At 38.6% G+C, this 23576-nt stretch overlaps 1 protein-coding gene across 1 annotated transcript in view; it reads right to left on the bottom strand.

The window, feature by feature from the left end:
* Positions 1–23576, bottom strand: part of SPHKAP (SPHK1 interactor, AKAP domain containing) — a 162104-nt gene that overhangs the window by 119268 nt on the left and 19260 nt on the right. The window contains exon 2 of the mRNA XM_088841870.1: positions 19578–19683. Within this exon, the coding sequence (XP_088697996.1) occupies positions 19578–19683 (106 nt within the window). The remainder of the gene's footprint in view (positions 1–19577; positions 19684–23576) is intronic.

Raw genomic sequence — 23576 nt, 5'->3', positions numbered from 1 at the left:
ATATTTCTGAACTGAAACATTTTCAAGATGTAGTCTCATGAACAAACAAATGATTCAGCTTCTGATGTTTTAATGCAATTCAAATATTGTATAAGATTTTTCTCATATAAGATTTCCAATGCTCTCCTGGTACTCTCTACTCTATTAGGGAACATGTCTGCCAATATTTGACAACCACCTTCACTTAAGTAATAGATTTAATCAGTTTAATAGATTTAATCAGGTTTAATCACAAGAATAGAATGACACTTCAATTACATTTCATTTGCACACTGAAGGATTGTCTTCTTTTGTTCTATAAAAATACTTTTTGTCTCTGTATATTGAGTTAACCAAATATAATTCTGACATATTTTTCTGTAACATTTTTGTGTTAGCCACATGATATTATTTTAACATTTTTCCCCCTCAAGGTTTATTATTCTGGAGATAACAAATTTTCATCATTCTTTTCCAGAACAATACCAAGAGACAGTGTGGATGGACTTCAGTTATCACTGGAGATGAAGGTTGGAGATGAAACTTCTCAGGTCTCTTAGAGTTTATCTAAAAATTGTGGTTCTTAAAGTGTGAGTTGGGACCTATAGAGGTCCCTGGGGTCTTTCAGGGAGTCCAGTGGTCAAATTATTTTTATAATAATATTGTCTTTATTTTCTCTTTTCAATTGAATTGTCTCCTGAGTACTCAGTGGAGTTCCCCAGGGTCCACACGAGGTATGATAATGTAATAGGCTAAATGCAGAAGCAAATAGGAGAGTCCCACTGAGTTCTTTTAAGTTAGATATTAAGGAGATTTGCTAAAAATGTAAAATAAAGTTACTCTTCTCACTAAGCTGCTTTGTCTTGGAAAGCATAGGTATTGGCCATAAAAATATGTATGTTAACATGCAGTATGTTTATTTTTATTTTCAAATTATTTTTAAGTAATAAATTATGGCTATTTAAATTCTAATTGCTATTTCAAGATTAAAGAAATACGTATTTAGAATTTTCTTTGCTTTTTTCTTATGAATTATGCATTTATTTAGCTGCTTTAAGTTTTTGCTGGGGTTTGTCAAGTTGCACTAGCCGTGAAGAACCCGCCTCCCAATGCAGAAGACATAAGAGACGTGAGTTTGCTCCCTGGTTTGGGAAGAGCTCCTGGAGAAGGAAATGGCAACCCACTCCAGTATTCTTGCCTAAAGAATCCCAAGGACAGAGGAGCCTGGCGGGGTACAGTCCATGGGGGTCACAAGGAGTCAGTTATGACTGAAGGGACTTAGCACACATGCACAAGTTTTGGTATTTTTGTTTCTATGTGGCATCAGACTTCATCAACATATCCTGAAAATACAATTTAGCAAATAGCAAAAGCTATTTTTAATTTTATTTAAAATTTTTATTTTCTATTGAAGTATAGTTTATTAACAATGTGTTAGTTTCAGGTATACAGCAAAATAATTCAGTTACACATATATATGTTATTCTTTTTCAGATTCTTTTCTCCTTTAGGTTATTACAGAGTATCGAGCAGAGTTCCCTGTGCTATATATATAGTAGGTCTTTGTTGGTTATCTATTTTATACAATAGGGTTCATATGTTAATCCCAAATTCCCAATTTATCCTTCCTCCAACCTTTCCTCCTTGGTAATCATAAATTTGTTCTCGAAGTCTGTGAGTCTGTTTCTGTTTTGCAAATAAGTTTATTTGTATCACTTTTCTTAGATTCTGCAAGTGAGTCAAAGACAAATATGATATGATATTGCTTATATGCAGAAGTTTTCTTAGGTTTAATTTATAATATGGAATATACCAATAAGAACAACCCATATAATCAAAATTTTCACAAGGTCCCCACCATTTTTGTAGGAGTTTTGATTTCAGAAACATTAAAATTGAGAACCATTGATTTATATTAACTTTATTTGAAGTAGAAAAAGATTCTCAGTCCATTTCTTCCACTGCCATTCACTTTTACTTCCAGCATAGAATAGAATTTAAGAAAATGGACATTCATGAACTGTGTTGAGATCTTATCCTGGTGATTAGTAGCAAGAAGACCTTGGATGGCTGATTTAAATTCTGTCTCACTTTCTACACCTGTGAATGGAGACAGTAAATACCCACTTGGAGGTGGGATCACTGGGGTATTCAGTGAGATGACGTGTGTCAAAGACGGTAGTGTGCAAGATGGTACGTCATCCTCTCAATACACAGTTCTCATTGTTACCGTTTGATATGAACTACAAAGGAAAGTAGAAAACTGGATGTCTGTTTTGAAATTAGTACATTGAAAACATTTCAGATGTGTGAAGACAAATTTTCTTTAGCAAATCTTCTGACCTAAAAAGTGTAAGTTCAGTTTCACATGTTGCTGTGACCCTAAAACTGCTCTGAAAAATAAAATATATCATACATTTAAAAAATAACTAAAATGCAACCTACATCTTTCAATTGCTTGAGAACAAATACTTTGAAGAGAATGTCTCTTGTGAGAATCATCATTCCCTGTGTAACTTTAAAATGTGAATATTATTCATCATAATTAAAAAATAGCTTGTTTTTTATCAACAATTACATTTCTCTATTTAGAGATATTTAGAGGTTATTAATTATTTAATACTTTATATTCTTCAATTATTGACCAAGAAATACTACATTTAATTGAGAACTCTCTGGGCTAAGGTCCTATTTAGTTATTATCTGAATTAAACACCTAGACTTATGAAGTAGAATTTGAGGGCTAATATGTGACATGTGCTTAAAATAGTTCTTGGCATGTAGCAAGTGTTCAATAAACATCAGTTCAGTTCAGTTCAGTCGCTCAGTTGTGTCCAGCTCTTTGCATCCCCATGGACTGCAGCATGCCAGGCCTTCCTGTCCATTACCAACTCCCGGAGTTTTGGAGTTTCAGCTTCAGCATTAGTCCTTCCAATGAATATGCAGGACTGATTTCCTTCAGGATGGACTGGTTGGATCTCCTTGCTGACCAAGGGACTCTCAAGAGTCTTCTCCAACACCACAGTTCAAAAGCGTCAATAAACATCAGCTCTTGTAAAAATTATTATTCTCTTTGCCGAGACTTCAAGGGATTTATACTTTTTCTTCACACTCTGTGAACCAGTCTCCCTGGTCCCAAAGGTCCCATAACAGATGGCTTCATTGCAAGGTAGTAAAGTTACATAATTTCTCATCTTCCAGTTCTACCAAATATATGTCTATGCATTTATCCATCTCTCCCTCAGGGACCTGTTCTTGGTGGTCAGAAGGTTTGAGTCCTAGTTCTGGCCCTACTGTCTGTGTGGTCAGGTTATCCACCAGCTCCCAGGCTCAGTTTGTCCTTTGTACACAATGAAATCATGTGATCTGAAGCGCTCTTCTCTGGAACAACAGTAATTCTCTGCCTCCCTTCTCCTTTCCTTCTGCTCTTCCAATTCCCAAATATATTAAGAAGCAAATAAGCAAAGAGAATAAAAATGCAGGCATCAATAAACCATTTAGCATCATATGTTAAGCAATTTTGACCCGTGAAAAGCTTTTGGTGTAATGGTTTAGACAAATCATTAGAAAAAAAGAAGAATACTTGAAAGAAGGATATATGTTTGAGAACGTAATGATTTTAATGTTTTATGAATATAATCTCCCTGCAGAGAGAGTCACTTTCTGATGGGGGTAGGGAACAAGAAAAACTCACCAGGCTTTCCATGGCTCATTTATTTATCTGCTATTTTTTAGCTGCAGGTTCGATTATTTCAGACGAAGAGCTTACGACAAACATGCTATGCATTCACAAGTTTGAAATAATAATGACACATTTTCTCTTAAAATTTTGTTGTGTCCTAAACAACGAAGAAAGATCATTCTGCTTTCCTGTACAGTGATTTCCCCTTTTTATACAGAAATAGAGATATTTAGAGGTTATTAATTATTTAATACTTTATATTCTTCAATTATTGACCAAGAAATACTACATTGATATGGAATCTATGCGCCTGAACATAGATGGATTCTTGGTAACCTGAACACAGCTCTAAATATTACTGAGCAATGCTTTAAAATTAATAAAAATAATTAAATTGGAGAAGACAGCAATTTAAGTTTAGTCACATTTCTAGTTCTATACTATCAAATACTGTCAAATTTTTTTTCCTGATAATTTTAAGTATCATGATGTAAAGCAGCATCAATGCTCTTAAAAGAGAAAATTTCACACACAAAATACTGTATTTGCCTAATGTATGTATGATTGGGGCTTCCTGGAACCTGGCTCAGAACCTTCTTAGGTGGGAAAGAACCTGCCTGCCAATGCAGGAGACACAGGTTCGATGCCTGGGTTGAGAAGATCCCCTGGAGAAGGAAATGGTAACCCACTCCAGTATTCTTGCCTGGGAAATTCCATGGACAGAAGAGCCTGGTGGGCTATAGTCACAGGGTTGCAAGAGAGTTGGACATGACTAAGTGACTAAACAACAGCAACGACGGTATCACAATTTATGATGGAATTGTGCTTCACACTAATTGAATAACATGATCAGAACAATGAGCTCATTCGTCTTCAGCAGCAGATTTATTCTCCCTCCCAGCCCCAAACAAGTGGACTCAGAGAAGCTGAGAAGTGCTGGGACATTGAGACACTAACACTCTCAGCTGTCTGGAGGCTGGACAGCGCCTGGTTGGCCATTCAAGGGCAAGCACCCTTGACCATCTGCTTACTGGAGTTCCAAACAAATATTTAAAAAATATGTACTGTAATGTGGAAACAATTTGGAAACACTGTTTAAAGAAAAATCATCCTTTCAAATGTGGTACACAGTTTCCATGGCTGTGTGCTGCAGATAAGGAAAGAAAAAGAAAGAGGAACAATAAGATAAAGGAAGCCAGACAAGCCCATTAGGAGAGTCCTGAGTATTCCTCAGAGAAGACTCTCCAGACCCCTACTGCAGTTCTAGCCTTTCTCTAAGAAACTCAATTAAATTTTCCTTACACAAAGAGACTGTAATGTGAGCAGGTCAATTAGATTTGCACAGTGAGATGGCAAGAGTTGGGACATCCCTGGTGGTCCAGTGGTTAAGACTCCACCTTCCAATGTAGGGGGTGAGGGTTTGATCCCTGGTCAGGGACTAGGATCCACATGCTTCACAGTGAATCCAAAAAAAAAAAAAAGGATGCCAAAAAGTTGATGAAAATTGATGTTAGGGAAGAATGAAGGCAGTTACTCACTAAATACTATTACATATTTGTTCTGCAATAAACAGTGGTGTCTCTACTGTGGATAACATTTTATTCATAGAGATAACACATTCCTATAAAATGCACCTTTTTGTGTAAAGTTCTATGAGTTTTGAAGAAACCACATAGTTGTGTAACCACCATCTCAATCAAAATGTAGAAAAACTGTTCAACTTCATCACCCCCAAAATTCATGTCTGTTCCTTTTAGTCAAAAGGCCACCCAAGTCCCAAACTCTGGCAGTCTGATTTGATATCTATTTCTAAAATTTGCCTTTTGCAAAATGCTGTATGTGTGGAATAATGTAGTTTGTTGCCTTTTTGTGACCTGTTTTTTTCCCCCCATTGAGTGTAATGTGTTCAAGATTTATCTGCATAGTTGTGTGTATTACTTTTCTTTTATTGCCAGCAGTATTTCATTTTTTGGATGTATGCATATTTTCAAAAATATCCATTTACCAGATTAAGAATATTTGAGTAGTTTCTATTTGGGGGTAAGCTACCAGGGAAGCCCAAATATGAATACAGCTGCTATAAATATATGCTTACAGGTTTTTGTCTGAATTTAAGTTTTTGTCTTGCTTGAGAATGAGACAGTGATGTAACTCAGTAAGAAACTGATGAACTGTCTTCTAAAGTGAATTTGCCATTTTCATTCCCATCATCAGAGGTCAAGCTGCTCTGCATCCTGGTCAGTACCTGGTATTATCAGTTTTTGACTTCAAGTTTTAGCCATTCTACTTGGTGCACCGTGGTATTTCATCATGGCTTACTTTCCTTTTATTTTTAAAAGATTTTTCTCCTTTTTTTAAATTAAAATTTTTAATTTGGCTTCTACATTGGTGCAAACCATATTCATCAGTCACAAAGCATTAAATAGACTCTACATTTGATACTAACTTTGGGATATCATTTCCAGGAGAAGGATAAGCCATCCATGTTGCTTTCATTTCCTTGTTCATTCATTCAATGGCTGCCTGTTGAACACCTACTGTTTATAGAAGATGTTGCTTATTTACTAGGCAATCGAGGGGTGGGCAAAACAAAAATAATGACGAAGCAGAGAGTTTTGTTCTCATTCTGCCAAGGAAGGACCCATCACAATCAAATAAATTTTCCATATTTATATATGTTCTGTGAAAACTACTGTGACCACAGAGATGATAAAGCCAGAGAAAGAAATGAAAATGTAAGGGATAGTGTTTGGGAAAGTATTTTCTGGCCTTTGTGAGGGTGACATTGAACAGTGATCTGAAAGAAATGAAGTGACAGCCACACACCTACCTGAAGCAAGAGCATCTCAGCAGAGATTACCAGTAAAAACAGAGGCTCAAAGCAGAAATGCGTTTGTTGATGTTGAAGAGCAGCAGAGAATCCATCATGGCTGGTGCAGTGTGAATGGTTGGGGAAGGGATGAGAAAGGGCATTTTATCCTCCACCGAAAAGACACCCATGGCTAAGGGAGCCAGATATTCTTTAACGTCATGAAGTACTCTAAGTTTTAATTTTAAAAATCTTTAATTATAATTTTTGGATATTTAGTCACTGGCTCAAGTAATGCTTAATTATTTGCTTAAATTTTTATAATAGCTTAAAAGCCTACCTCCACCAGATACACTGAACTAGAAGTCAGAAGATTTTGTGTCACTTTACACACTTAATTTTATGTTGATTTAATCTGTGCCTTAGGGAACTTTCTGAGAACTCTGTAATCTTTTATTTTCCACTCTGGGATAATATTTTTTCATTACCTCACAGGGAAACTCTCATGCTTTAGAAAGCACATTGAATTCCTAAGAAAAGACAAAGAAACAAACTGGAAATAAAATGATTGTGTGGCACAGTTTCTCAGGAGGTTAAATGAAATAGTAAGATAACATTTTCCTTTTAATGATGATTCTTCTGGCTGACTGCCTGTCATTTTGTGTATTTAGCTTCCTTTGACAAAAAGGGGAAACCGTTTTCAAAGTATGATAATCATGTACAAAATACAGTTAATGTGAAACATTCTTTCATGAAAAGGTTGACACCTAGCACAAAGTAGCAATCTTATAACTGATTGCTGCAAAAGTATTAGAAAACAATGGAGTTCTGTTAAGACTTTGGAACTAGCGATTCTTCATTGTTAAGAAGAAGGAAAGAACCTCGACAGCACCAGATCAAAGGTATTATTGGTTCGGAAGTTTGGGAAGGAAATAGTTGGCAGTGGATCTGCAATTGTTTCTTGACTATAGAGCAGAGTGGGAGGGAATACTCCCAGAGAAGAAAGAAGGTGACACTCTAATATTTCATTATAAATACACTAACCTCCAAATAAACTGTACTTTTATAGCAGCAGAGTCCTCATCTATGGGATGCCTTTAGCAATATGTACCCGATCTTATGAACCTTGCCTCTGGTAAACATGAAATATACTGATTAATATTGGTCTTCCCCTGTGGCTCAGTGGTAAAGAATCTGCCTGCTAGTGTAGGAGACGTAGGTTTGACTCCTGGGTCAGAAAGATCCCCTGGAGAAGGTAATGGAAACCCACTCCAATATTCTTGCCTGGTAAATCCTATGGACAGAGGAGCCTGATAGGCTACAGGCCATGGTGTTGCAAAAGTGGGACATGTCTTAACCAGTAAGCAACAACAGCAACATACTGATTCACAAGTTACTTCCAACAAATGTCACACATGCAAGTATCTCTCTGAGTATAAAATGGAAATGTTTCATGAACAAGAGGGCTCTCTCCTTTGAAGTTAATGTACCCATCTATGTAATCTGGAGAGTTTGTACGTTATCTTGGCCCAGAGTATATCCTAATGCATCAAGAAATGAACTAGGTAGGCAGTTTAAAATAGCTTCCTGTTTTTCTGCGCCACACAATTACTTGTATCCTGGAAGTTACATTGTATTTCAATGCAATCACAAGAATGGTATAGGAGTACAAAGGACAATTTAGAAGTATCAAGCCATGCTGCTTACTTCTCCCCACCACACAGATGTCAGCTGGCTGAAGAATGCTCGGAAAGCTGATCAGAGCTTTTTCCACATGAAAATGATAACCAAGTTTGTCTCAAGCATAAAATGCAAGAGTTACAGAAACAGATATACTCAGTAAAGGTAATTATAGCATAATTTATGAATGGTCTGATTTAAATAGCATCAAATTAGACATGAATGGAAGATAGCTGATTAATTGCTGTTTAGTTTCTATTTAGGTGCCATGTAATGCTGTCATGTTGATATGACCTGTTATGGAAATAGGATTTTTCATGTTAGGAGAAGCAAAATACAGGGAAAAAAACACATATAAGAAAATCTATAATGTACATCTGTGTGCGCTGCATGCTAAGTAGCTCCAATCATGTCTGACTCTGCAACCCCATGGACAGTAGCCCATCAGGCTCCTCTGTCCCTGGGGATTCTCCAGGCAAGAATATTGGAGGGGGTTGTCATGCCCTCCTTCAGGGATCTTCCCAAGGCAGGGATTGAATTCAGGTCTCCCTCATTGCAGGCAGATTCTTTACCATCTGAGCCACCAAGGAATCCTGTAATGTACATCCAGGCCTGCCACTGACTTTGGATGATTTTTGTGCAAAGTGTACATGGTGAAGATTTGCTACTCATCAAAGGGACACCAGGTTTGGCCATGTAGCACTTTGATATGTGTATTCGGCCTTTGGTAAATATAAGAAAGTGGCAATTCTCATCTTGACTCTTCTTTTCTTTGCAAGATGCTGCTGGGAACAACTACCTTCTAAAGGTGGAAGCAGAGGGACACATACTTTGCTAAGGGATACACCTGCTTCTTGGATGCTCTTCATCCTTGAGAGGAAGAGCCCTCATCTGGGTCTTTCAAAATGGGTCTCCTCTAGACACAGAGAAAAGCCTAGTAAATGCAGGCACACACAGCAGAGACTCAGTCTCAGGGATTCATGAACCAGAAGGCCCTTAAGGAGGACGGTTCAAGTTTATCCGAGTCACATTCTTTCTTCCCACTCTGCCACTGCCAGAATTGAAAAGTGAGCACTTTTATCAGAAAGGCAAGCCTGGCAGGATACAGGGAAAATGAATCCTCTTAGGACTGGTGGGGAACAGTGTTTACTCCAGGCTACAAAGTCCAGAGGGATGCTTAGATGGAAGACTAAGGGGAAAGTGAGAAAAAGCAAAAGGCTAGTGATGGGGAGCAGGGATGGTAAGATATTTCAAATGCCTGAAGGGAAAAAAAGAGTTCTGAATGCCATATTAGATATTTAAAAAATAGATACCCCTTCCATTTTTGGATAGAGATTCTGAATAGCTAATATAAAGGTTTGGGGTAATTAAAATAATTCAAGGAAAAAAAAAGATCACTTGCCTGGTTTCAACAGCGCAACGTCACCTTCCATTCCACAAAATGTTCTAAGCTATTTTGAGTTTTCAGAGCCCTACTTTTTGGTTGAAAAAAAAAGAAAGAAAAGGCACTGCAAAATCCTTCTAGGAGTTCTTCACACATAACGGAGAAGACACTCAAGGAATTGAACTGTAGAGAATAGAAAAAGACTAGCATATTGGAGTCTCAAACACTCTATACAGCAGTTGCTGGCACGAAGGAGAGGTGGTGTGGAATCCTGAATAGAAGTCCTGACTTTTGGAATAAGAAGCTGAATCACATTCAGATTGCAAAATGAGCCATAATTGATAGTTTTAAACAGTTTCCCACCTAACATTACTGAACTGACATTTGTCAAAGAATAAACTCACCATGTAGCACACCTCTCTAGTTCAGAGTAGACCAGGCTGCTTTAAAGGCAAGAGAAGATGTTTATCATTTCAATTTGCTTTTGCTGAAGGCAGAGGAAACGAGTCCCCACCAGAGTCCTCATTATCTGTGTTCTGGACTCAGAGCAACCTTGAAGCCTTTTAGACGTTAGTGTGGCTCAGGACAAGTAAATGTTTCCATAGGCAGTCAGTGAAATGACCTCCAGAAGAAATTTTGTGGCTGGCTCTTCAGATGTAACTGGGCTAAATCTGAACCTATGAACCTGATACCTTGTCTCCTAGCTCCTCTTCCCAATGACCTCAATGACTCACCACTCATGAATGTCTTGGCTCAAATAGAGTTCGTGGTTCTGTTCAACTCTAAATGTCGTGGAGCCCTATCGACCTTGATTTCCTCATGTGTCTTGCTTTTCCTTCCCCGCAGTTTCTGTATACAGGGTCTGCCTCTCTTCTCCCTGCTTTCCCATCCATGTAAGCTGCACTTCTTCTGCCATCCCAGATTTCACTCTCATTTTTGTCTAAGGAACTGTCTTTAGAACTACTAGACTAACCATCTTCAAATACCACTTTTAGGAAGACATCTGTCTATTCCTTTTCTTAAAAATCTCCCTGTTTCTTCAATGCCTCTGATTATTCCTGTAGAAGGGCAATAAAACGAGACAAAATTTGAAGAGGCCATTCTCTGGCATCAGAAGGTGCTCCTGAACATCCTAACAGGTTGCTTGATCAGAAGAGTGTTTATAGATCTGTGAGTGGGTTACATCCCAGAGGGAAAGCCTTCAACAGAAAGGTGATTATGGCCCAGTTATGCTGGCCTTGTTTTAATTTTACTTACTTAGTTACATATATTTTAAAAGCCCTTCCTTCCTTTAAGGAAACAGCTTCTACAAATACAGATTATTATAGCTATTTTCCATCATGTACTTCCTGGAGTTACTACTGGGGCTTTTGGCCAAGAGCAATGCAATTCTGATCAATAAAAACATCTTTAGAGATAAGGATAGGATTCTGAGAAAGCCTTTCAATGTGTATGCTCGTGCATGAACGTATTAATTGAATTGCTTTTGCTAATTACATGTCATCAAAAGGATATGGGCTGAGATGAAATGTATATTACAGAGCAGAGTAAAACATCAAGGGGCCTCCATTCTGTTTTTCTTCAGTTGTATTTGTGCTACTGTTGACAGCAAATTTCAGTCAGTTTAAAAGAGGTCAGTCAAGCCAAAGCATGCTCTTGAAGCTTCAAAGAGATGATCAGATGTCGCGTTAAGATCAAATCTTGCCTCTGGGAACCTCAAGTGTTTTCAGTCTGATGCCTTTGATAAGTCCAACTATAGGGTGGATTTAATTAACATGCCCTAAAAAGAGAAGGATATTTGAGGTGTTGATTTGTCTCCAAAATTCTTTTCATACATTTGGCTCCACTATATCCTGAGTAGCAAATCTTCAGTCCGTGATGCAAAGTATGAATCGAAAATGTCCTGCTATTGTGGACATATGACATTGACTATTGGGCTTCCCTGGTGGCTCAGAGGTTAACGCGTCTGCCTCCAATGCGGGAGACCCGGGTTCGATCCCTGGGTCGGGAAGATCCCCTGGAGAAGGAAAATGGTAACCCACTCCAGTATTCTTGCCTGGAGAATCCCATAGATGGATAAGCCTGGTAGGCTACAGTCCACGGGGTCGCAAAGAGTCGGACACGACTGAGCGACTGAACAGAACAGATAATGCTTTCAAGGGGCTTCCCTGGTGGCTCAGATGGTAAAGAATCCGCCTGCAATGCAGGAGACTCCAGTTTGATGCCTGGGACAGGAAGATCCCCTGGAGAAAGGAATGGCTACCCACTCCAGTATTCTTGCCTGGAGAATTCCATGGACAGAGGAGCCTGGTAGACTACAGTCCATGGGGTCATAAAGAGTCAGACACGACTGAGTGACTAGCACTTTCACTTCACTTTCATAATGCTTTCTAACTAGAGAAGAGTCCAACAGATAATCAACACAATGAAGGCACATTGCATGGTACATCCAGATTAGTTTGTCAATTCTACTTAAATAAATTTTACCCTGTGGGCTTCTTTGGTGGCTCAATGGTAAAGAATCGACCTACTAATGCAGGAGATGTGGGTTCGATCCCTGGGTAAGGAATATCCCCTGAAGAAATGGCAACGCACACCAGTATTTTTGCGTGGGAAATCCCATGGAAAGTGAAGCCTGGTGGGGTCCAAAAAGAGTCAGACATGACTTAGCAACTAAACAACAACAAAAGATTATTTTTTGGTTAAAAAATAAATTAATTTTTATTAAGCATGAACTATGTACTGAAGACTTACACAAAGCTTTTGGCATATAAATGTCATGTTATTATTGTTTAGTCACTAAGTTGTATCCAGCTCTTTGCAAACCCCATGAACTGTATGTAGCCTGTCAGGATCCTCTGTCCATGGAATTTCCCAGGCAAGAATACTGGAGTGAGTTGCCATTTCCTACCTCCAGGGGATCTATTCAACCCAGGAATCAGACCCTTGTCTCCTGCACTGGCAGGGGGAATCTTTACCACTGAGCAAACAGGGAAAGTGAAGTGGAAGTGGATGTCGCTCAGTCCTGCCTGACTCTTTGCAACACCATGGACTACACAGTCCATGGAATTCTCCAGGCCAGAATACTGGAGTGGGTAGCCTTTCCCTTCTTCAGGGGATCTTCCCAACCCAGGGATAGAACTCAGGTCTCCCGCATTGCAGGAGGATTCTTTACTAGCTGAGCTACAAGGGAAGCCCAAGCTCTTAGACTCGTGATGTAACTTCTCTGACTCAGATGTCTTAAGGGTTGGTATGAAGGCTTCCCAACCCTTAAGACATCTGAGTCAGAGAAGTTACATCACTGGTCTAAGATCACACAGTAAAAGGAGAAACCTGAAATCTGACTCGGGACTTTGGATTCCAAATTCAGTTTTGCTACACAACACTTTACTGCCTCCCTTTAGATAACAGATTTTGATTTATTATAAAGAGAATATTAAGGACATTTCACTTAGTGTTTAATAAATAAAAAGGATAACATTTATAATAACTTAGCTTATTTAAAGGGAAATCCATATGATTCAGTTTAACAAAGGTGGTTGCATTTGTCTTGTAAGGAAGAATTATCCTATGAGGGAAGGAAACATCAGGGAATGTCCAGGTGAGAAACAATTTTAAGAGATAACAGGGAGGGCTCCAGTGTCCCTTCTTCACCAGCAGCTTTCTTTCTTTCTCTCATCTCCCTCCCCCAAGGCAGTATGTAGAATTTCATCATTTAAATGCATTATATTGCATACCAATCCTAAAGGAGATCAATCTTGAATATCCATTGGAAGAACTGATGCTGAAGCTGAAGCTGCAATACTCTGGCCACTGGATGGAAAGGGCTGACTCATTGGAAAAGACCCTGATGCTGGGAAAGACTGAGGGCAGGAGAAGAGGGCAACAGAGGATGAGATGGTTGGATGCCATCACCAACTCAATAGACATGAGTCTGAGCAAACTTCCGGAGATAGTGAAGGACAGGGAAGCCTGGTGCGCTGCAGTCCATGGGGTCACAAAGAGTTGGACATATTTAGCAACTGAACAACAACAACACTGCATACATTAAAACTTCCCCTGGGTCTGGTAGTTGTTCAGTCACTCAGTCATGTCTGACTCTTCCTGACCCAATGGACCGCAGCACGCCAGGCTTCCCTGTCCTTCATCATCTCCTCGAGCTTGCTCAAACTCATGTTCATTGAGTCAGCGATGCCATCCAACCATCTCATCCTCTGCTGTCCCCTTCTTCTCCTGTCTTCAATGTTTCCCTGCCTCAGGGTCTTTTCTAATGAGTAGGCTCTTCACATCAGGTAGCCAAAAATATTGGAGCTTCAGCTTCAGTATCAGTCCTTCCAATTAATAGTTAGGGTTGATCTCCTTTAGGATTGATTGGTTTGACCTCCTTACAGTCTCAAGGACTCTCGAGAGTCATTTCCAACAACACAGTTCAAAAGCATCAATTCTTCGGTGCTCAGCTTTCTTTATAGTTCAACTCTCATATCCATACATGACTACTGGAAAAACCATAGTTTTGACTAGATGGACCTTTGTGGGCAAAGTAATGTCTCTGCTTTTTAATATGCTGTGTAGGTTTGTCATAGCTTTTCTTCCAAGGAGCAAGAGTCTTTTAATTTCATGGCTGCAATCACCATCTGCAGTGATTTTGGAGACCAAAAAAAAAAAAAAAATAAATAAAGTCTGTCACTGTTTCCATAATTTTTCCATCTATTTGCCATGAAGTGATGGGACCAGAAGCCATGATCTTTGTTTTCTGAATGTTGAGCTTTAAGCTTTTTCACTCTTCTCTTTCACCTTCATTAAGAGGCTCTCTAGTTCCTCTTCGCTTTCTGCCATTAGAATGGTATCATCTGCATATCTGAGGTTGCTGAAATTTCTCCTGGCGGTCTTGATTCCAGCTTTTGCTTCATCCAGTCCAGTATTTTGCATGTTGTACTCTTCATGTAAGTCAAATAAGCAGGGTGACAATACACAGCCTTGATGTACTCCTTTCCCAATCTGGAACCAATCTGTTGTTCCATGTTCAGTTCTAACTGTTGCTTCTTGACCTACACACAGATGTCTCAGGAAGCAGGAAAGACGGTCTAATGTTCCCATCTCTTTAAGAATCTTCCACAGTCTGTTGTGATCCACACAGTCACAGGCTTTAGTGTAGTCAGTGAAGCAGAATTAGATGGGTCTTGGTGCTCATTAAATTAGGGTGACATCAAAGTTAGCTTAAATCACAACTTGCATGGACTGATGCTTTGTGAGGAATAGAATTTTGAGCCAGGCTCTATAGGCTCAGTTGCCAGTGTCAGCTGAGGGAGGTGATAATCATAGTAGTTCAGCAGTAGCAGTAGTTAAGTAAAAACAGATTTTATTTGTTACAACAACATTAAGATGTGTAGTTACTAACACCACAGAGCGAGTTTATCTGATAACTTTCACAGCACTTAGAGGAATGGGAGAAAGAAGAGAAAGGATAATTCTGAAGCTAGAGTTGGGATAATCATAGGATACTTTGCACACCAAGGAATTTTTGAGAGCAAAAGGGGATTCTCTCAACAAAATGCCAGGACAGTATATATTAGCTGTGATTGCATGGTATGGTGATCTTAGCTCTGGGGAAAGACAGTCCTTCTCAAATAAACACATATATTAAGGAGTTAATAATTCCTTCAAATAAGACCACTAAATTCTTTTTCCTAATGGTATGGCTTTTTCACAGCTATGGCGTCCAGTGACATATTTCCTTAACAACAAGAAACTAAAGCAACTGTACCTGGATAGGATTCCAAAAACCTTAGCGATTCACTGTCAAGCATACAGCATACGAAATACATTTGGTCAATTTGCAATTTTTCAGAGGCTGATTATCCAACTAATGCATTATCTTTTGGACCCTTGTTTTATTTCTTCTACTGGTTAATTTAACAATATGTCAGTTCTGATAAGGTTTGATGGATAAGAAGATGAAACTATTACATAAAATGAGTTTGGGGAATTACCAATTGATTTCAATTATCCACGTTACTCTTACTGAAGGCTGATTCACTGTGAAGAGTGGGGATTTAGCTGGATAGTCTTGCTCTTTCTAAGACAGAACTGTCCTTACTCTTCTTGTAATTATTGTACAAAACATATATGTGCAATTGTGAATATACAGATCCTTACTTCCCCAATCCTGTGACCTGTGATTAATGCAATAAAAAAATAATCATGATCACTTAAATCAACTTGCAGTAACATATAAAAATAAAATAAAGGAGTTAAGTTTCAATATTCATGTCTTTTATTGTGGTTTATGGTTTTGATACAAAGAAGAAGAAATACTGGTGAGCTATCTTTTGGAAGGCAAGAAAAACAGAGTCCACATGGTGTATAACCTATGGCACATAGGGCTACTAAATTGTCTTAAAATGCAATGTTTATGTAAGCTTAAGAATGAAAGGAATGTACCATGAATATTAGAAAAATATTGCCATACACAAAAGTAATGGCTTCTCCTACATTAATTTGGCTTCTGCTTTCTAAATTTAGTTGGACTAAGATCATGGCAACTGGTCCCATCACTTCATGGGAAATAGATGGAGAAACAGTGGAAACAGGGTCAGACTTTATTTTTTGGGGCTCCAAAATCACAGGAGATGCTGATTGCAGCCATGAAATTAAAAGACACTTACTCCTTGGAAGGAAAGTTATGACCAACCTAGATAGCATATTAAAAAGCAGAGACATCACTTTGCCAACCAAGGTCCATCTAGTCAAGGCTATGGTTTTTCCCGTGGTCATGTATGGATGTGAGAGTTGGACTGTGAAGAAAGCTGATTGCGGAAGAATTGATGCTTTTGAACTGTGGTGTTGGAGAAGACTCTTGAGAGTCCCTTGGACTGCAAGGAGATCCAACCAGTCCATTCTAAAGGAGATCAGTCCTGGGTGTTCAGTAGAAGGACTGATGCTAAAGCTGAAACTCCAATACTTTGGCCACCTCATGCAACGAGTTGACTCACTGGAAAAGACTCTGATGCTGGGAGGGATTGGGGGAGGAGAAGGGGACAACAGAGAATGAGATGGCTGGATGGCATCACCGACTCGATGGACATGAGTTTGAGTGAACTCCGGGAGTTGGTGATGGACAGGGAGGCCTGGCGTGCTGTGATTCATGGGGTCGCAGAGTAGGACACGACTGAGCGACTGAACTGAACTGAATCTCTTCACTTATTCAAATCTTAATCACACTTCAAAGTCTAAATTAACATCTTCTCTTTTTGAAGGTTGTTGTCTATTACAAATCCAGTGTCTCTCTGTGTTCTCAGCTATAAATACGCATAATGCTCATTTGTCCCCTAATTTATACTATCTTGATATGTCACTGTAGAGTTATATTATTTATCTTATTATTTATTGCTTGACTTTTCATGTCAGAAACCAGTACAATCTCCCAAACCATACTGTAAATTCTTTTAGAGTGGGGGCCATTTGTGATCTATCTTTTTATCTTTCCATGCATGCACGCGTGTGTGTGTGTGTGTTAGTCACACAGTCCTGTCCCACTCTTTGTTACCCCATGGACTGTAGCCCGCCAGGATCCTCTATCCATGGAATTCTCCAGAAAAGAATACTGGCGTGGGTTGCCATTCCCTTCTCCAGGGGATCTTCTCAACCCAGGGATTGAACCCAGGTCTCCTGCATTGCAGGCAGATTCTTGACCATTTGAGCCACCAGGGAAGCCCCTATCTTTCCTTAGGAGGTAACGAAATTTTAAATGTATTCAGGTTGGATTATATGAAAGTACCCATATTTGATAAATGATCAATAAAAAAGTGAATTTTATATGGTTCAACCTAATAACAGTTGTTCTAGAAATAATTGTGGAATGAGTAGGATTATATTAAAAATTTTAAAATCATATATATATACATACATACATATATAGTAGATCATTTAGAATAGATCATTGAATTTGTTTTACTTTTTTTAGAACCTATTCAGCCCCAAACTTCTTTATTATTAATTCATTAGCTTCTAGACATGATTTTTTTAAAAAAATGAATATGACTATTTTCTAGGGAAATAAGCATAATTGAAATAACAGATCATAAAGTACTAACTCTTAGCATGGTAATGCTACTATTGAATTTTTCTGGCACTGTTTACCAGTTGGTAAAACCATTCTTTAGACTAATAGTAGTTACAGGTAATCTTTATATTTGAATATATATAGTATCCCAGGCACTGTTCTAAGCATTTCCTATTGAGACATTCATTGAAGAACCTGCATCTTAACCCTGTGAAATGGGTAATAACATCTTTTTTCAGATGAGCAAATTGAGGCATGAAGAGGTAATTTGCTCAAAATCACACAACTAGTAATCATAGAACTGGGTGTCAAATTCAGGCAGTCTGGCTTCAATCCTTCTTTTAAATGCCACTGAAATTCTAATCAATAGAAACAGAGTTATTCAAAAATTAGAATAAATTAAAAATAATTTATCCTTATGAAAGATATAGCATCTGGTGATGACTTTATAATTTAGAGTTACAGAGTTGAATAGACCATATTTAGGGCTTGAAACCTGCAGCTTTAGTTCTTTCATAGGCAACTCAAAACCAGTTTGCGTGACAGGGTCTCGGTTTTCTGCATTAAAATCTGGAATTTATAGCTTTGAATCCTCTAGAAGAATTTTAAAAGAGGAGAGAAAATAGGATTATGTAACACGTGATAGTAAGATAGGATTATGTAACACGTATGCCTTAATTAATCAGGCACATTTATTTTTATATTTAGTTTTGAATATATGCATGCAAATATTTTTTTAAGATTATGTTTAATACTACTTTTTTTATAATCAATGTATGTTCTCTATTGAAGATATTTGTTTTCTTTGGTACTTGAAAACTATACAAAATCACACAAACAGAGAATACTGCTGATTCACTCAGAAGAGTAATCAATAGATTGAAATATATATGCGTATGTAATGTACATTATGTTATCATAATTAAATGTACATATAAAACATGATCAGTAAAATAATTTATCTAATGTATAAGCCGGAGAAGGCAATGGCAAGCCACTCCAGTACTATTGCCTAGAAAATCCCATGGATGGAGGAGCCTGGTAGGCTGCAGTCCATGGGGTCACTACGACTGAGCGACTTCACTTTCACTTTTCACTTTCCACTTTCACACATTGGAGAAGGAAATGGCAACCCACTCCAGTGTTCTTGCCTGGAGAATCCCAGGGACGGGGGAGCCTGGTGGGCTTCCGTCTATGGGGTCACACAGAGTCGGACACGACTGAAGTGACTTAGCAGCAGCAGCAGCAATGTATAAGCATTCTTTATAATTGAACTTTTTTTTTAACAATAAATGAATAACCCAGTATGATTTTTCTCTGTTTTCAAGAAAAGAAATACACTTTCCTCTGGAATTCAGCATCAAATACTGACAAATGCATTAAATAGGTAAGTGAGCATTTGGCTTTAAATTTCTGGGTCTGAAATTGGGTTGGGTTGGCTTGAAAGATGGGACAGTTAAATTAGATGATTTTATGTTGTTCAAATGTCAACTTTCTGCAAGTGTCTGAAAGCAAGATTTGTTTATCAGTTCTAAAATCTATAGGAAATTCAATTCTGTTCCTAATAAAATAGCCAAGCATACCCTTCCCTTTAAGAAAACAGCTAAAGGAAAACTTAGGAGCTTACTATAGTAAGCTGAATCATTAAATATCCATGAAGATTTTTCTGAAAGGAGATCCAAGAAGCCCTTATCCATGCTTAAGTTTAGGAAGAGCTACTAGAAGAAGTTGGAGGTGTGGTGTATGACTGGAGGCTTAGAATTTTTAAATCAGACCTTTCTGAAATGCTTGAGTTTTCTGATCATTCCCATGAATTACATGCTTAATGTCATCAGGCGGTTATCCCCATGAGCAAACTGTGAGTGATTTTGTTGTGTGGTTTTACTGCTGTTTCTGCTTTAGAAGATGTGCTTGAAAACTCAAACCAGTGTTCAATCAGCTCAATCAGTTCAGAGAGAGTGATGCTAGAGGCAGTGTTTACCTTCTTACACGCAGTGATGGAGCCGCCCAGGCTACTTCCCGAGCTGGCGCTGGCGCTGCCCTGCTGTGTTTCCGGAACCTCGTACATCAGGGGTGACTCCAGGCTGCTGTTTGTTCCCCAAAACACAAAAGAGAACACATTCATTGAGTCATCTGCATATTCAGAAAGAAAGAAGCACAATGTGCTTTATGCAAATTCATCTTTTCAGATTAAGCTGGACACTGCAAATCTTCTGCTGACATTGATGTTTGTTTCCTTGCTGGTTTCACTTTTGTATTTGGTGGAAGCACTACGACCTATTCCATTCTGAATATAAAATTGTGACCCATCACCCTTCATGGTCTGTGGATGGACACATCTGCATGATTTCTAGCAGAGTTGACACGTTTTCTTAAGCAAGAAGTTTCAAAACCCAAGTAATATTCTTTCCATTGTCACATTATTTCTACTCAGCCAAAATGAATACATAAAAAGTACTCATATTTTTTCAAATGAGAGGAAAACAATTTTAATTGGGAAGCAGTGTGGTACCATGAAAAGAACATGAGCTTTAGAAAACACAGGTCATCTCTTTATCATTGCTGTGACTGGAGACAGTATTTTAACTTTCTTGTCTCCAAAATTCTAGACTTAAATCCTCTTCCCCTATTCCTGTCAAATCTTGGTGGGCTTGACTATATACAGGGGTGTATACATATTTTAAAAGATCTGAAATTACTTATACAGCCTCAAGACATGATAAAAATCAAAATTATTTTTAGAAAATAGTTATAGAATATTGAAGGGAATAGCTACCCAGGTTGGTATTCTGACCTGGAGAATTCCATGGACTGTATAGGCCATGGGATCGCAGAGTCAGGCACTACTGAGTGACTTACTGAGCTGAGCTGAGAAATATTAAGATTCAGAGGGCTTCTTGTATATTTAAGTTAGGCTGAATACTTTTTTTCTGAAAATATGCAAATTTAGATTTTAAAAAAGTATACTGATATCTCAAATCTACATATTTTATTTTTGTGGTTGTTGACCACATAGAACATGTATAATTCATTAAAACACATTTTTTGAACTATCGTCTAATGACTCTTTATATAATTATCAACCCAACATGTAGAATTTTTTTCTTCAGATTGAGAAGCATCAAACAGAAGATCTGTTAAATAAACATTGTATTTCTAAATAACCTATACGTATGCCTTATGCTTGAGGTTCTGAATTAGTCAATTTTCACTGCATTGCAATTAGCCGTAAATCAAATATTGCATGCATGTAGTCCATTTGTATTTCTGTTATTAACCTCTGTTAATAACATTCTTTTATTTACATGACCACAGACAGCACTCTGAAACAAATCAGAAATTCGGGTAAAAATTTTACAGAATAATTCAAGTGAAATCTGTTTTGTTTTAAACTTTATGTAAAGCTTTCTGAGTTACTGCCAGCGTAAGGAATAAAATGAAGAGACAGCATCCACATTGTTTCTGAAGAACTAGGGGAAGATTGGGAAAGGAAGGATGAAAGGAAGAAAGGAAGGAAGGGACAGAGAAGGAAAGAAAAAGGAAGAAGGAGCGGGGAGGGATCGGGAAACAGGGAGAAGGTAACTGACTCTAGATCCTGGTTCTAACGCCTCAGCCAAGACACTGCCTAGCTTTTCAGGGCCTGTCTCCTTTTTGTTTATAAATGAAACACTTGGCGTGAAGTCTGTGGTCCCTGTTAGCTCTGGACCTCACTTTCAGAATATCAGCGTCTGAGTTTTCAGCCCTGTCTTTACAGGCTTCTTGCAATGTAGGGCCTGTACCCTACTTACTGTCAGTAAGTGATTCTCCCTCAAACTCAGCTCCAGGCCTTCTGAATGCTTTCTCGGCCACAGGAGAGTTTGACTTTTATACCAAACAGGTTATCATTGTGAGATTCTAAATCATTTACACATGGAAGACAAGATCACTGACCAAGGTAACTATGGTCTGTAACAACTTGACCAATGACTCAAAAGAAATTGAGTTATTATTCTTAGTAGGAACCAGTCAAAGCTCTGTGTGCAGGAGTTCAGGGAGACAGGCCGAAGAGTTCTACATAGCTGCCTGCCCTGTTTCTGCTATGTCCATTAGGCGTCTCTAGTGACCTGGAGGATCACGTCCATCCAGGCCACCAAAGATTTAAGTCCAGTGTTGGGACATTCCCCATGTCTCATTGCAGGGTTAGCAATCCTGAGAGTGGGTAGGAGGAAGGCTGAGAAATGAAATGGACACAAACCTGATACAAAACACAATAGAAATAAAGGTTCAGCAATTGGTATCTCTCTAAAGGTGGATCATAACTAACTTAGGGAAAGTTGGGTAGGTCCAAAATCAGGGAACCTAGGTTACAGTAAAAGACCACCCATTGAAGCTCCTTGTTTTTCCATAAAGCACATTGTACATGGCTGCAAGTAGCCACGTTGCTCAGCTGTGTCTGACTTTTTGGGACCCCATGGACTGTAGCCTGCCAGGCTCCTCTGTCCATGGAATTCTCCAGGCAAGAATACTGGAGTGGATAGCCATTCTCTTCTCCAGGGGAACTTCCTGACCCAGGGATCAAACCTGGGTCACCCCCACTGCACAGATTCCTTACCATCGGAGACACCAGGGAGAGTAGCCACAGTACCCTAGTGATTATTATACTCATAAAAGTTTAACTGCTGAGTTAGTCTAGGAGAAAGAAGAAATGCCAAGTCACCAGATCCCCAGATGGTCAATACCAAAATCAGATTGATTATATTCTTTGCAGCCATAGATGGAAAAGCTCTATACAGTCAGCAAAAACAAGACTGGGAGCTGACTGTGGCTCAGATCATGAACTCCTTATTGCAAAATTCAGACTTAAATTGAAGTAGCAAAAACCACTAGACCCCATTCACATATGACCTAAATTAAATTCCTTACGATTATACAGTTCAGTTTAATTCTGCTCAGTCATGTCTAACACTGTGACCCCATGGACTGCAGCACATCAGGCCTCCCTGTCCATCACCAATTTCCAGAGCTTGCTCAAACTCATGTCCATCGAGTTGGTGATGCCATCCAACCATCTCATCCTCTGTCGCCCCTTCTCCTCCTGCCTTCAATCCTTCCCAGCATCAGGGTCTTTTCCAATGAGTCAGTCCTTCGAATCAGGTGGCCAAAGTATTGGAGTTCCAGCTTCAACATCAGTCCTTCCAATGAACATTCAGGACTGATTTCCTTTAGGATTGACTGGTTGGATCTCCCTGCAGTCCAAGACTCTCAAGAGTCTTCTACAACACCACAGTTCAAAAGCGTCAATTCTTTGGCACTCAGTTTTCTTTATAGTCCAATTCGAACATCCTCTCACTACTGGAAAAACCATAGCTTTGACTAGACAAAGTAATGTCAAAGTAATTGGCAAAGTAATGTCTCTGCTTTTTAATATGCTGTCTAGGTTGGTCATAGCTTTTCTCTTAAGGAGAAAGCATATTTTAATTTCATGGCTGCAGTCACCATTTGCAGTGATTTTGAGCCCCCCAAAATAAAGTCTCTGACTGTTTCCACTGTTTCCCACGATTATACAGTGGAAATGACAAATAGATTCAAATGATTAGATCTGATAGAGTGCCTGAAGAACTTTGGACAGAGGTTCGTGACATTGTACAGAAGGCAGTGATAAAGACCATCCCCAATAAAAAGAAAAAGGCAAAATGGTTGTCTGAAGAGGTCTTACAAATAACCGAGAAAAGAAGAGAAACTAAAGGCAAAGGAGAAGAGGAAAGATATATCCATTTGAATGCAGAGTTCCAAAGAATAGCAAGGAGAGATAAGAAAGCCTTCCTCAGTAATCAATGCAAAGAAAGAGGGAAACAATAGAATGGGAAAGACTAGAGATCTCTTCAAGAAAATTAGAGATACCAAGGGAACATTTCATACAAAAATGGGCATAAAGGACAGAAATGGTATGGACCTCTAAGTGGACCAACAATTAGAACTGGATATTTCTGCTCCATGAAAG

This window comes from Moschus berezovskii, chromosome 2 (assembly GCF_049115385.1).
Source record: "Moschus berezovskii isolate FMDL1 chromosome 2, NW_MosBer_1.0, whole genome shotgun sequence".
NCBI classification, from domain to species: Eukaryota; Metazoa; Chordata; class Mammalia; order Artiodactyla; family Moschidae; genus Moschus; species Moschus berezovskii.
The sequence above is the reverse complement of the archived record's forward strand: the minus strand, read 5'-3'. Positions and strand labels throughout refer to the sequence as shown.